The sequence below is a fragment of the Pimephales promelas genome, chromosome 4 (genome assembly GCF_988280905.1).
Source record: "Pimephales promelas chromosome 4, fPimPro1.hap1.1, whole genome shotgun sequence".
Lineage (NCBI taxonomy): Eukaryota > Metazoa > Chordata > Actinopteri > Cypriniformes > Leuciscidae > Pimephales > Pimephales promelas.
Window position 1 is genome coordinate 42,829,445 of NC_142772.1, and position 15,986 is coordinate 42,845,430.

A 15,986-nucleotide genomic window follows, 5' to 3' on the forward strand; every position below is an offset into this window, starting at 1 on the left:
ATCACTGCCCATTTATTGATCCGTTCACTGCAGTATGGATCAGTCAGTGCTACAGCGTATAGAGATTGTCAACAGGGCTGCTGCATCAGTCATGTAAGACTAATAGAAACTGAGATACTTTGTGGACAATTAATCTTAAAAAGAATGCATTATTACATCACATGCATTAAAAGTAGTGCACTTTTTTGCATGATTATTTTTTCTCTCTGTCATTTGGTCGTGTCTCTTCCAGAACAGCAACGCTACTCTTGGCTTGCAGGAGATTTTTGGTTTTGTTATGCATTTATTATTCCCAGTGATGATAGTTATTGCCCTCTCATTACTGTAATGAGATCCAGAAAAAAAAGTTTTCAAATGTATTTTTTTCCCTTCATATCATCACATTGTTTAGAGCATAATTATAAATATTTTTTTTAAATAATATTTTATTCACATGTTATGCTATGCCACTAGGACTTTAAAAAATAAAATGTCATGAATTCATATGTATTCATATATATATATATATATATATATATATATATATATATACCATTTCACAAGATGTAAACAACACTGGTCCAGAAGCACTTCCTGTTTCAGTTTGTAACTGTTTTCTTTATTTCACATGTAAAGAAAACATCTTAAAGATGTTTGTTTAACTTTTTTATTCAGTTTTAAATGTTCTGTTGGTTGTATGTTATCCCAGCTTTTATGTAGTGTTAAAAAACTGAAACAGGAAGTGCTTCTGGACCAGTGTTGTTTACATCTTGTGAAATGGTCTATATATATATATATATATATATATATATATATATTGGGAGAAAAAACAAATGAATATGAAAATAAATTATACATCAATATTCCAATGAAATATTAGATATTATTGTTAAAATGTTGATTGGAAATTTTTTTTTATATATATATATACTCTTTAAAAAAACTTTGTTGGTTTAACTTAAAAAAAATTAGTAACCTGGTTGCCTTAAAATTTTAAGTTCAGTGAAATGGTAAAATTGAGTTAATACAATGAAGGAGATTAATTTAATCACTAGAAACTCAGAATATTATGTTATTTGAACTACATGAATTGTCTAAGTTGATTTGATAAAAGAAAAAATGTTGTGATTACAAATCATGAATTTTTTTTTTTACAGTGTATATATGAAGAGTTCAGATGCAAAAGCCTCTAAGTGCCATTTGAAATTTTCTTCTTTAATGATGATTTTTATCAAACTTGTATATTTAAGTTCAGTGATTTCACTTAAATGGCAATGGCAATTACCTATTAATTGTTATTTAAGTGAAATTACTGAACTTAAATATACAAGTTTGATAAAAATCATCATTAAAGAAGAAAATTTCAAATGGCATTTAGAGGCTTTTGCATCTGAACTCTTCATATATATATATATATATATATATATATATATATATATATATATATTCCCCAATATATGTTCTGTAGTTTGGGGTGAAATATGATCTTGACAAGTGTTTGGCAGATTTTATGAGATTTGATAACGCAGTTTAAATTTTCAATTTATGTGCAGTACTAGGCCCGAAGACTGTCTGTGTGTATTGGAGCAGGTTCTTAGAAACTCAATGTGGATTAGTTGAATTTGGGGTGCCATTGTTTGACAAAAGTGGGAGGAGGGAGTTAATTAGGATTGTTAATCCTTCTGTTATTACAACGATGTCTCAACCCTCATTTAAAGTCACTCAGGCTCACACACCTTTGCAATTCATTGACAATGAAGCCCTAATGATGTTTCTGCAGTCTACCCACGAGAACTTTACGTTCGCGTGTGCGTATAATTGGGTTGGGGGGCGGGGAGGGGGGTCACAGGTAGGATTATGAATTTTCAGACAGCCTAAAGGGGATTTGCTTTGATACAGCTTGAATCACCTGGCCTGTTATGAGAGTGCTAGGAAGGAGATTAATGACCACTTAGGCACTTTGGCTCTCATGACGAACCAGGTGATTCAGCCTGTATCAAAGCAAACAGAAGAGATAACATCAGGAGGACGGCAGGCATCCTGAATGCATTTGCACCACAACTCTCTCCGTCAGTAGAACATCCTTTTGACGATTCCATTGGGCAAGACCTCAAAATTACATTCACGTCGTTTCTTATGATGCTTGAAGCGTTAAGAAAAAAAGTTAAACAGAAATTTGGTGCCACAGCGCAACCCTCCCTAGTCTTGTGGTTACTGCAAGCCTTCACGCAGATGCACACATGCACGAACACGGTGTTACTGGAACTCCCACGCTGCGTAATCCACTCTCATCACAACTGCTGCGTCACCAAACGTCCGCTGGTTCTTCGAAAGCCCGAGCGCATGCTTCCCTCCACTCCCGTCCTCCACGTCTCTGCTGAAGGAAAATACAGGCAAATCCTGAGGATTATGAAGTCAAATTAAAGCAAATTAAATTGTGATCTCTTTAATTTTCACATTTCTGATTTTGTTATTCGCAGTTGCTGTTTTCTGATTAATGAATGGAAGCACGTACGCTACTAACCTTTCGTCGTCAGTTTGGTTGCACTCGAAATAACCTTAGTCGCGCATTTCCATCTAGCAGGCTTTTGTAGGTCTGGCCAGCAGAGGTTGCAGTCTGTATTGTTTATATACTTTGAAATATTGAAATCGGAGCATTTGTAGTGCTATTTTAAGCATGCACACGTGCTTTGCACAGTCTGTCATTCCTGCGCGTTTAAAACAGCTGCGATTTGACTAGCATTTGCGATGCAATGTAAGATCAGACAAATGTAAAATGGTGTTACGTTCTCATATGGGCTAATTTTTTGGTTGGCGGAACGGAAGAAAACGAGTTTGTATGTTTCCGTGTGTCACTGGCTGGATCAAGAGGATCCAGAATATGTGTGTTTTCGTCTGTCAGTGACATTGTTCGTCTGCGTCATGGTACCAAAGACACGGCGTGCACATGCACGTGTGCAGTCCAGTCCAGTTGTTGCAGGCAGCCGAGACACAGATGGTCTTCAGTGATACCACATTCCAGAGCCATTGTTTAAGGCAGGCAAGCCGGGTTAGATAATTGACAGCCACAGCGCAAGAGAGAGAAACCCTTCCCCCCAGTCTGAAACGCACAGACGCACATGCACACGCATTGTTCACAGCACGCGCCCTCTTCTCTTCTTTATCCAGCACATCCCGCCCTCGCGCTCTCGCTCTCTCTCTCTCTATGTCTCTCGCTCATTCTCTCTCTCCCCTTGTCTGTTTTACCCTAGCAGCAGTGCTCATGCTCGCCTCCGATTGGCCGACGGCCGCTCTTTGTGAGCTATCGGTGGCGTGACGCCGCCTTGCGTGCGTTTGTTGAGTGTGTGTGTAGGTCGGAAAGGAGGCGGGGGGAGTATTCACATCACGTATTCTGTTAGCTTTTTCGTTTGGAGGGGGGGGGAAGGGGGGTAGAGTAAAAGAAAGAGAGGGAGGAGGCTATAGTGCAGCAGTGATAGCGATCACACTGCCTTTTAAAAAAAATGCTCTTCTGTGTATATGTGGTCGAGCCATGAATTGGAGGAAGTGAGAGAGAGAGAGAGAGAGAGAGAGGCAGGGAGGGCGAGAACGAAAGAGCGTACGAGAGCTAATGTAAAACAGGATTAAGAACACAAGATGGCTTCCTGAATGGACAGAGACCAGAAGAGAGAGGGAGAAGAAAAGAAAGATAAAGAAAGACAGACAGAAAGAGAGCGAGAGAGAGGTGGGGGGACGCAGAGAGAATGCTCCGGGTCTTCTGATGGGGGATACCTCTCGACACCGAAGAGCAACACGCAAAGGCAGCGAGGCTGAGTAGGTAAATATTTATTAGCACAGGGAAAAAATGACGGACAGTAATGGCAGATGGGGGGGGGGGGGGGCTTCTGAACAGCAATGGTTTATAGTAAAGCTGGGGTCAGAAACAACTAGCTCACATGTCTTTTTATGTCATAATTGGAAGGGTTGTATAAATATAAAGGGCAGAATTTGATCATTTATTTAACATGTTCTGTTTTATGCATGTAAATGAGCCTTGTCATAAGTAAAACCTTTTTGTCTCAAAACCTTTCTTTTCTCAATAATTATCATGGGTTATGAATGTTTGGATTATGATATGGTATTTTCATTGTCATTGATGGTTATTGATTGATCTCAATCTATTTTTTTCTCTCTTTCTTTTTACATGATTGTCCCGTAAGGTGGAATATATTGAAGACGTAAAAACCCAGTCCATAATCCCAAACCTGGCGAAAGAGGTGAGCTAAATAACCTTTGGCCAGCTGTCTCTCTGCATGTATCTTGTTACAGCACATGTCAACTATATTTGATAGTCCTCTAGTTCCCTGAGGTTTTCTTCAGCGCGTGGCTATGAATGAGAAACGGTAAAACAATATTTAGATGCAGTTGATGATTTGTGTGTTTTGCGTGACTCAACAGGCTCAATGCGTGCCCAGATGCAGCGTGACAGTGACAGCTGTGTTCAGGCATCCACCTGTGTGCTGCAGGTGTGACTCAGTGTTTGTGGCCTCCATTTCAGATCCTAGTACTTATGCGAGGTCCATTTCGCAGTAGTGTACTGTAGTGTCTTCTTCGAGCGAGAATGGGGCGAGCGGACAATCTCGTGGACTAGGGCCCGGTTTAAAGAGACCCGGGCTCTGCGCTTATTGGAAGAGACGTAGGCGTGAGCTTCGCCTGGCAAAGAGGAGAGGAGGAGGAGGTGGCCTCTCTCTCTCTCTCTCTCTCTCTCTCACACTTTCTCTTTCTCGCTCAGTCTGTCAGTCTGTCTGTCTTCCTTTTTCTCTGCGCTCTGTGTCAAGCCTGGGAACAGAGAAAAGAGTGGCAGGCGGGACTGCCAAAGTTTCCAGTCATCTGAGGTAAAGGGAGTAGAAGTTAGTGGGTCACATGCGTGCACGCATGCGCGGTGACGGTGCTGGTATTTGTGTGTCCATGTGAGCGAGCACGTGGCGGAGTGTTTATGGACTTGAGTAACATGTCGCGTCAGAGGTAGAGAGACCCGGCGAGCTTGAGAGCTTTAGTGGCGAATTACTCGCAACAAATATGCTGAATTACACGTAGGAGTAATCGTGATTGGTGCAACTGCTGCAAAATCAAGCAGACAGTCTCGACATGCAGCGGCGCTCTGAATACACCATGGCAGGTTTAGCTACAGCTTCGGCCAGGATTCACTTTTCTTATAATCCATGCCAGTTCATTTCCAACTGGCTATTTTTGTGCTTCGCCGCTAAATCCTGTACACCTTCACACTCTCACAAAGAATTACATAACCTTACACAGACACGTTCAGTTAAAGTACAACTAAATCTTGCTTGCCTAAAATTAGTATCAAATTTTGCCACTTACACCAGTTGGCCAATATGCCCTTCATCTGTCGTGCATTGTTGTCGCTCGGCCACAAATTGCCAGTTTGCCGTGAGAAGATGGCTCGCATCACATGCTTATTTGCTCTCAAAATAATTTGAATTTGGATGACTTTGGATTGGCATTGTCAAGCTTTGTTAGGAATTTTGCTATGATGCGACACTTAGCATGCGGTGATGTTGAGTTGTATTGTTATATAATTACTCCAAGACTGCTTGAAGAGGTGTCATTTCTGTGTAGTGCTTCTTCTTTCCTTTGGCTTGGTTTCCGATTGACGTAATGTAGGTTGTGAGGATAACCATAACATGAAAGTGCTCTAAAATTGACTTTAAAAGCTGACGCCATTCTACTGTAAGCGTTTGATCTGTCGGGTAAATGTACACCATCACCCCAGTTTATATTGGTTTAATAGGCTCTGAAAGTTGCATGGGAGGCAGTACCGCATAAAAGAGCCCATGGAAAGTCTGTAGTAATGGTTCATTTCGAGGTGTGTGGAATCCCCTGGTGTGACGGGAAAGGGTTAACAGTGACCTAGTTTTTTGCGGCAACAGTGAGTGGCAGATGACATCACAGCTGTAATTATAGTTCAGACCCACCCATTAGGCTGCTCACGTGATGTGGTATTTGTGTGTATGTATATGTGAATGTGTGCTTGTGAGGGGAAATGGTTTGTGCGTGTGAGCGTTTAAAGGTAATGCGAAAGGCAGGAAGCCGCTTGTTTTCATTTCATCGCACTCCTGAAATTACGGGCACATTGTAATTCACCCTGGTATAGACTGGTTGTGTTCTACAGATACCACAATGAGTTAACGGTAACGGAAGTTCACTTTTGAGAAAACAGGATGTTAAAAATGATGGCTGTAAACAATTTTAATTAGCTAATGCACTGGTGTCTCTCACCACATGACCATTTCCTGAAGAAAAAAACCCACATGCACAAGCTATAGTTTGAGCTTAGTTTACGTAACATCATTAGGTCTGTTTTTTTTCCCTGTCTATTCACCCAACCAAACATTCCAAAGTCCAGCAAGTGACCTAAAAAGGCTTTTCTAGCTAAATATACCACCATCTTAGTAGCACGCACTAGGACTAGGCATGTTTCATTTCACTAAATTGATTCTTAACAACCTTTTGTTCATCTTTACTTTTGAATTGTTTTGTTGTATCTATTCTTAGCTGTGCAAAATGTTTTTGTTGCATTAAACAATTTCCAAAAACAGTTAAATTCTTACCTTTTTAATTTTTTTGATATTTTTGGTTTATAACTGGGTCATTCCTGCTATGAAATACTTATATATAATATATATAATAATATATGTATTAATTCTGTAACTTAAAAAAAAAAAAAATATATATATATATATATTGTCTATTATATTATAAAATATATATTTTTTTAGATTCAAGATGAGTGGCGTGCTCAATTCCTTTTAAAAAAGTTCAACCTGGGTGCTCTTCGGTCCAAGGTAGGACATCAAGGAAACAGTAGAGAAAAAAATTTCTGATGACCGAGGCACTCCTTCATATATTTTTTTTATTTTGTCTACAATAATCCATAATAAGCGCAGCATGTTTCTTATAGTTTAAACTTGACAACTATGTTATGTAACTATGCATAATTTTAGCATGTTATTGAATATGGCATGATAATGTGCTTGGTCTTGGTGACCAAATGCATCAAGATCTGCACCCAGATCTGCCACGCTTCTGCTGTTGATTATTGCTGCTGCTGCAGAGCGAGTTGTTACTACTGGTAACAGATTAACAGACATGCTGCTGTGAGCTTGTAATATATGCTGCTGCTGCATAAATAGACATGCAACAATTATCTTTATTTGTTTGTTTTCTGAGAGGTGTACCTTCCTAAATCTTTCCTGAAAACCACCCAGACCCTTAACTTGAATTAGTTGACTTTATTCGCAAATCGCGTGGAAACCCATTGCAATTTACCACTTTAGTTTTTACACAAGCTGAAACTAAACATGTTGAGTTGTATTAACATATAATCTTAAGTGGGTGCAGTAGATGAATCAAGTTTACATCAGTAGTTTTTACTGAAAATCATTAATTCACTTTCTAAGAATATTTACCCAGCATCCAGCAACATGAAGCTTTTCATTTGGGTGTCACCATTGTTGGGATTCATATGCTGATTGTTGATGTCTGTGTGACAAAATAACATGGCTTTTTAAATAAAATTCTGCATAATGTTTTTGCAATTGTTCAACTTATAACAATTCTGTATGATTTCCTGCTGTAAAAACCTGCTGACTTTCTTATCAATCATATGGAAGGCCCAGACAATAAGAGATTCAACTCTAGATGAAATTAAGTGCTAATGACTTATAGGGCCCTATCTTGCCCCTGGCGCAAATGACTTTGTACACTGACGCATGTATCATGTATCATTCCTATTTTGCACCTGGGCAAATCGGGCTTTTCCCTCCACAGACGCACGTGGACTAGGGCCCGGTTTAAAGAGACCCGGGCTCTGCGCTTATTGGAAGAGACGTAGGCGTGAGCTTCGCCTGGCAAAGAGGAGAGGAGGAGGAGGAGGTGGCCTCTCTCTCTCTCTCTCGCACGCAAACATTTGTCATAATAATAACATTCGTTATGCAACATGTGGACCTGCTCTTAAAGGGAATGTGATATGACGCTCTGATTGATATGACGCTCTGATTGGTTTATTTCACGTTACGCAAGCTATTTCACACCAACCCCTTTTAAACTTGTGTCGGGCGCAAGAGTCATTTATCCCGCCGGTAAAATGGCAACAGCACCCAAGACCCGCCCACAAAGTTACTTGCGCTACGCGCTTGATACTTATGTTTCAAATCGTTAGGGCCCATAATCTTTATTGATGACACCATCAATATGCAGTCATTCCTGGATCACTTTACTCTTGGCTTTTTTTGCTACAACAATTGTGCCTTTTAAACACACAGTTAAAGCAGCTACTTATCACCATTGTGGTGACTAGAAATGAAACAATAATTCAATAATTCCTCCCTCTCACATCTAAACCTCTGTTAACTCTCAATACCGTCTGCTGCCAAGGCCTGTGCTCGTCCCGCCAGGTGTAGGACACACGTTAAACGCAGGTCTTTTCACGTGAATTAGCCCCCCTACCCTTCCTTATGAAACTAAACATACCAAGTAATCTTTGCTAAACCTGATTAGTGCAATGAATCTTTTTCAGCTAAATAGTACAAACAACTAATGTTGCTTAGTAATGATAGCATGTTTTTACTAAACATAAAAGAATAAGTTTAATTAGAAACAAAATATGTGTTTACAGTGCATACATTTTTCAGCTCATTTCTTGAAAACTGGTGATTCAGACAGGTGTAGCTCCATTATTTTTTTTTGTCTGATTCCAACAAATCATATTCATTTTTAAGTTTTTTTTTTTTTTTTTAATGAGAATAAATATAACAAGAACATTTTTGAAAATTTGCTCACTGTGATTAATTTTGCCAGCACGGGTCACAAATGACATTTAAACTTTGAACAAGCAATCTCATTGGCTGCAGGATCAATAGAGGCCAGTCAGCTTGTGCTATGCAGTCATGTGATTGCTTGCAGATTGCATGTAAAATCAGCCTGCACCCTATAAACTTTCATGACTGAACTACTAATTGTCTCTACAAATTAATCTGGAATACAAACACTTTTTTAACTTCCAAAAAATGACACCTCATCAAACCATGCTTCCTGTTTTGCATTTTTAAATGTCAAGTGTGTGTGTGTGTGTGTATACACTGGTTTGACCTACATAATGAGGACCCAAAGTCCTTATATTGTGGTGTGTATTCAGGATCCTGGCCAAGCCCCTATATTATGAGGAAATGCCAGTGTCCTTGTAGTTCAAAATGTTAAACATACTAAATTTTTAGCATTATTATTAAAAGTGTGTGTGCATGCATAAGATAGAAAGAGAAAGGTGTTAACATTAAACATATGCAGGATTCTTCTCAAAGCAGGCTAAACATACTAAAATGATTTCAGACCGTCAGCTTCAACTATCCAGGCTTGATCAATATCAGGAGGCTGGAAACTGATAAATGCTTGCAGATCCTTGTCAGCTTGTGTGCTGAACCATCATGCATGGCCTGAAATATTGCATTTGTGTGTGTGCAGATGCGTTTAAGATAATACAATAACCAAAATAAGTTGTATAGATAAAGGTTACAATTTTGAATGTTGATGTTAAAATGCTGCAGAGACATTACTTGGTTTGTTTTTTATTTCATTACAACCAATGGCTTGAATTTGGGAAAGGCTATCTGTTTTTATGGCCAGTGACGTAAAAAGTAGATTGAGGATAGATGGACTCTAGTGGCAGAGAAAGTACCCACTTTTCTAGCTTGTTGTTTGTTATGTTCGGAAGGAGGACATGGTGTGAAACCATTGTTTGGTGTCCCAAGACATTTTTTAACCAAAATACTGTCTCTATCTAGGACATTTGTACCTAGGTGTTCTCAAACTTATGTTGGGTAAAGTCAACCACACATGCATTAATATGTTTGCCCTTCACATTGGCTTGTGGCTGAAACTCTCCTGTGGAATGGGTGATTGCCCTACTGCAGTTAATGAAACATGAATGGACAGGATGTACTCTGGCACATCAGATGAGAACTGTTCAGTATTGGTGTGTTATCTCTCTTTTCATCTTATCCTTGACCCCTGGTGATTTTGTAATTTCTACATGCATACATTCACATACACAAAGACACACAAATACAGACAATACCATTGATGTTGGTTAGATAATCTTATTTTTTTTTAAATATAATTCTAAAATGTTATTTAGACCTGTGATGTCAAAGCTAACACCAGTCTTAGAGTCATATGCTATTTTAGTTATCACTTTAATACTGGTTAATATTAATCAATACTAGGTGTTAAAAAACATCAATTATTATCAAAAAACAGTCAATAAATGTTTATAAAATATCATATATAAATATATATATATATAGGCTGATGTGCATTTGTGCTCAACTGTATGTGAAAGAGAGGCTGAGAGAAAACAGCCCATTGCTGCAGTGTAATTTGTACCATTTTCAAAGAGACCCTGGCCCTTTAAGAGCAGCTACGCCTGACTTGAACATATGGGGAGCTAATCTTAGCCTTACTCCTGAGAGAAACAAGGCTGGCAACAAGCCACTGCAGAACTGGAGTCTAGAGATAGTATTCTCTCTCTTTTATTGCTGCTTTTGCCATAGAAGTTGAGCAGAATAAGGTTTTTGGGTTAATAATGGCGGGTTTTTGCCCAACATAGATTGAGTTTTGAGGCTTTTTTTAAATAATTATTTGATGTATTATATTCTCAGCCGTAGATAGCCAACCTAGACTGGGTTATGGATCTAGTTTCTTTTTTTTTTCTTTTGAAAGAGATCTGCATGATGTCATCTATCTATCTCCTTCAGCATGATGGTCTTTCAATTCTCTCTGTCCTTCTTCTCTTTCAAGCCTTCATCTCTTTACCAGTCTGCTATTTTCTGCTTTCCTCTCTCTTGTATCCCCCTCATCAAATTTCACCAGGTTTTTTTTCCTTCTCCTCCAAAACTTTTTGGACAAAGACCACTCTTTAGGCTGTGTTATTCCTCCGTCTCGTATACCTCCTCCTTTCCCACCATCTTACTGAGTGATGAGGGTCGCTCCTCCCTTCCCTTCCCCCTCTTTCCCTGTCTTTTCTGCTTTGCTTCCCCCTCACTTTCTCTCTCTTTCTCTTGGTCTGTCTCTCTCTTTCCCTTTGTGAGTATTTGTGGGCTAAAATGAGGAGGGGGCTCTCAGCTGAGTTGTGCGTGCTGACTTGCATGTGCCATGTGTCAGGCAGGACGAATTATGACACGCACACACAGACATTTACATTCAACATCCTACACCTCACAGACCTACCAGCCATGCCCTCAAAAAAGAGGCATCACTTCAGGGGATGCCAAAAATAAGGTGCACGCAAACAGAAAGAGGACGAGGTTGGGAGGGAGGGAGGAAATTGAAAACAATAGGAAGAACTAAAGATATGGGAAAAATAAAAATAAAGAAATGGGAATTACAAAAATGGAAAGGTAAGTTAAGAGAAACAAGTAGATGCCTTGATGCAATGACTGTCTGTACCATTCATGATCTGCCCCAGACCTCATGCACTCAGTGACCCTAAGCTTATTTGCATCGGCATGTAAGCACACAAGTGTTCTGCATTCGTTTTAGTGTGCACGTGTGCCCTCACACGCGGTCATATACATTTCTTAGAAAGCATGTTTAAAAACCCTTCCATGGATTAGCCTCTCGTTGGGCCCCTAGTTTTGCGCAGGCATGTTTTATCTGTTCATGTGAAAGTGTTTCATCTCTGGACGGGAGGGAGAGGTTTAGGAAACAAATATAGATAATGAAAGGGAGGGAGGGTTTCTGAGAGAGATGGAAAGTTGTGTTTTAAAGGAAAGTTGGCTTTGTTACCAATTTTCTTTGGGGATACTAGGCTAAACTGTGCTTAAAGGGTTAGTTCACCCAAAAATGAAAATAAGTCATTAATTACTCACCCCCATTGTACCAACCCCGTAAGACCTTTGTTCATCTTCGGAACACAAATGAAGATATTTTCGATTAAATTTGAGAGCTGGATCACTGCTACATAGGCACCCTAAGGGATTGAAACTTGACGGCCCAGAAAGTCATTGAAGAAGCGACGAGAATACTTTTTGTGCGGAAAAAACAACTAAAATAACGACTTTTTTCAACTATTCCTTTTCTTCCTTGTAGGCCTGAGACAAGACTTCAAGAGATTTCCACGATGCATCTTCTTCTACTCCTTCTAGTTCAGTTCTTGCGCATGCGTCGTGGAAATCTCTTGAACTCTCGTCTCAGGCCTACAAGGAAGAAAAGGAATAGTTGGATAAAGTCGTTATTTTTGTTGTTTTTTTTCAAACAAAAAGTATTCTCGTCGCTTGATAAACTTATACTTAAGCCACTGTAGTCACATGGAATATTTAAACATTTTCTTCATTGACTTTCTGGGCAGTCAAGTTTCAATCCCTTAGGGTGCATATGTGGCAGTGATCTAGCTCTCAAATTTAATCAAAAATATCTTCATTTGTGTTCCGAAGATGAACGAAGGTCTTACGGGGTTGGTACAGCATGGGGGTGAGTAATTAATGACTTAATTTTCATTTTTGGGTGAACTAACCCTTTAAGCAGACCAAACAAGATCAAGCCGTTATCTTTCTTTATTCTAATCCAATTAATTTTTTAAACAGTTTGTTTCATTTAGATATTTACAGAATACTTAAAATGCAGTATTTAGAATCTATACATTCCATCCTAAAACACTTTACACAGTAATAATATGTTTAACCTCACATGCTTCATGAGTTATTTCACAGAAATGTTTGAATTCTTGTGTGTTTGTGTTTGCTTGTTTCCTATGGGTGTGTGTTTCTGTCAGTTTTTCTGTAGGTGGTTCTGTGTGGGTGGGGGTTTGATTATTTTTTTTTCTCCCTTTTTGGTGAATGTGGGTGATTGTGCGCAACAGATGAGTCACTCTACACTGATGAACCAAAAGACAAAAAGACTGAAATGATCAAATACCGTAACAACTAAGGTGTCAGTCATCATTTTTCAGAGAACTTGCCAATCTGAGAATGAACATTATGAAACGGAGTTCCTAATCAAACATGAGTATTCTTTAAATGTTGCTGGTAAATAATTGTTGAATTATTTGTGTTGTTTTCCTAAGACTTGGTGGTTGAAACCCAGAACTTTTACATTCAGTATTCTCAAAATCAGCCTGGCCAATCTATCAGTGTAATTCATCACTAATCCAAGGCATACTCTGTCAATGTTGTGGTTGGTTAAATCAAACACAATGTCTGTTCATAGTTTTTAATGGATAACTGCCACAGCAAGCTATTTCTGCGAATTTCAGTTCCTGTCTACTATTGGTAGTAGGTCAACGACTCTCCTATCTCAAGTTTGACCTTGAACGTCTTGTATTCTAATGGTGGTTTAAGATTCAGGTGAGACTCAACTGATGAGTAGTAACTTGCAAGAAAGAGCATTTAGTGGTGACCTTTTTTATGGTTTTGAAATGCCAAATCTTTCCGTGTATTACCATGGTCTTTCTGAGACCTGTAGTGTAGTTTCACTTCCCCCGTGTCTCTTGTGTTTGGATCAATGATCAGCTGCCTTGTGACAATCTGGATGTTTGTGGCTTGCTTGGTTTAGATTTCTCATATTTTAAAAGACACAAGGCATCTCGGGCATTTACTGAAATGCAGAAGCAAAGGTCCATACTTGTGAAGAATCAAGATTTTTTTGTTTGGTTTAGTAGAGCCGATCATATAGGACAGGTATGTATCATTTTTGTCTTTCAATATTAGCAACCAGCTTGTCACGTCAGTTTGTTAAAGTGACAGTTCACCCAAAATGATCATTCGGTCATTATTTACTCACCAAACATGTATGCATTTTCAAATTTCAGTTTTAGTTTTTTTGTTCATACAATGAAATTCGGTGGGGTCCAATGCTGTTGGTTTGTTACGACATGAGGATGAGTAAATGATGATAGAATTTAAATTTTTGGGTGAACTATCCCTTTAAATGTGTGTATGTTTGTTTACATGCTTAAATCGTGTCAGTTCACCTGATTTATGTCTATTTATGGTGTGTTAAAGGTTCATTGTTCGTTAGCAGCATTAACAAAAAATTGGCGGGAAATCATTCACCCGATAATAAAGTCCAAAGACATCTTGTGGGTTAACAAAATAATGCTTGTAGGAATGTTACCACGTAATCAGTGTTATGTCAGCTCCGCATTGCTGAATATTTTGTTAGTGCTCCGGTTTCGCTCCTCTCAGCATAGATGCACCGTAACTTGTAATAGTAAGCGTGAGGTAACTGCAGGGCACAAGAACTGCTGTGTCACGCTGAAAGGAGTGAGGGATTACACTTAGACGGGCTAATGTGTATGTGTGTAAGGGGAGGCACATCTACATTTTGTGTTATGACACATCTGCCCAGCCCTCTATCGCCGACTGGGAGCATTGAATAAACGTGGTGATGCAACTGCAACGTCACAACGTTTCCCACTCTCCATTTTCCCTCCCTCTCATTCACGCATTTCTCCTCCGCTGGTGACAGTGCACTTTACCTCTCCGCTCGGGCTTTGGGTCTGTGTATGTTTGTCCATGGGGTTGCCTTGCCTTCACTGTGTTGATGGTGGCGATCCAACTGGCAGGGCGAGCGGGAGAGAAAGACACTGATCATAAGGAAGGACGACAAAACAAGAGAGTCGCGGACATAGCACGAGGTTATGCTGGTTTATACAAAATTGCGTGTTACGCGGTGTGCGATCGCTCCCTCATAATGCAAAAGCGGCTGTCAAAGACGATTGCCATATTTTTCTCTGAACAGAACGAGTCCAAAAATAAGCTCATGGAGAAAAGGGAGAGGTAAAGATAGAAAAGATGCCAGCAAAAGAGCGAGTGTGAGAAGCTTCGGAGTTCGAGGAGATTGGTTGGCATGAAACAAAGTGTTTAGACAGGAAAGAAAGAGCAAGAGTGGCTCAGAAAAGGGAAAGCAGAACACGATTATGACCAAATTCATCTTTTACACTGAACGCTCACTTACCATCGTGGTGTCTATCTTCTGCGCTTCCCTAGCCTTGAGTCCGGCACACGAACATTGCACCTTCTGTATCACTGCAATTGCACCTCGTCACCCTGTCTCGCTTCCGAGCAGAATAAACGCCATTGACGAGTCAAAATAGTTAAATAGAAGCAAAATTGTGCACAAACGCATGTGTGTTATGTGTCGTTCGTTGTCTTTTCCCTCAAAACTTTGAGCTTCCTATTTCTCTGCAGTTCCCGTTAACCTCCCTGTACCTTGTGGTTGCTTCTGAGTCGCTGCGCTTTTCCCCTCACATCCTGTACCTCGGCTTCAAGACTTGGTTGCTGCTGCTTGACTCTTATATCTGTGGTCTATATAAGCGCACCCATGTATATGCTTCGTATATGATGTAGACGACTGCCATTCCTTTCACTGTTTGACAGTCTCACGTGATTTGGTTTAAGCTGCAGCACTTGTACATGTTTTGTCCGGAAGGATCTTCTGCCAGCTTCTGCCAGTCTTATGATGTTTTGTGAACTATTGAGGACGGTAATGACAGGAATAAATATATCGTAGCCAGTAATTTCCCTTTCTTATATTTATTTATTTATTTTTTTTGATAGTATAATTCTTAAACACTAAATGGCAGCTGTGGTGTGATGACATTTAACCACTGCAGCCTCCATCTTATGCAGACCAAAACACCTCTACAGTAATATAGCTGCTCATTTTTGTTGTGCATGCATCTCTGCTTTCACATTAGCCGTAGATCTGTGTCCATATATTCCTTTATTTAGCACAGTAGCCAGCCACTCGTGCTTTCTCTTGCTCTCTACGCTTTGTAGCTGCTGTATTTCCTGCACTATCCACCATTCCATCGTACGTGCCCAGTGTGGCTCAGATAATGGCCTCTCTCACTCTGCACACACAGAAAAGAGGAGGGGGAGGAGAAAAACGAAGGGAGGGAGAAAACGAGGGAGGGGGAGGGAGTGAACGAGCAAATGAAAGAGAGAGAGAGAGAG

The 15,986-nt window shown here is 39.7% G+C and overlaps 1 protein-coding gene and 1 long non-coding RNA gene across 5 annotated transcripts in view; one reads left to right on the forward strand and one right to left on the reverse strand.

The window, feature by feature from the left end:
* Positions 1-15,986, forward strand: part of tet3 (tet methylcytosine dioxygenase 3) — a 46,855-nt gene that overhangs the window by 11,792 nt on the left and 19,077 nt on the right. For 2 of the 4 annotated variants that reach the window (XM_089130548.1, XM_089130549.1), the window contains exon 3: positions 4,176-4,232. In XM_089130548.1, coding sequence (XP_088986674.1) covers positions 4,176-4,232 — 57 coding nt within the window. Of the gene's footprint in view, positions 1-3,405; positions 3,794-4,175; positions 4,233-15,986 lie in introns of those variants that run through there. The other 2 variants (XM_039660020.2, XM_039660021.2) reach the window with 2 other exon arrangements.
* On the reverse strand, positions 1,395-15,889 carry LOC120470440 (uncharacterized). Its single transcript, XR_005620517.2, has 3 exons — positions 14,986-15,889; positions 14,507-14,586; positions 1,395-2,356 (listed from the first exon to the last, which is right to left on the reverse strand). It is a non-coding gene; the product is annotated as an uncharacterized LOC120470440 (long non-coding RNA).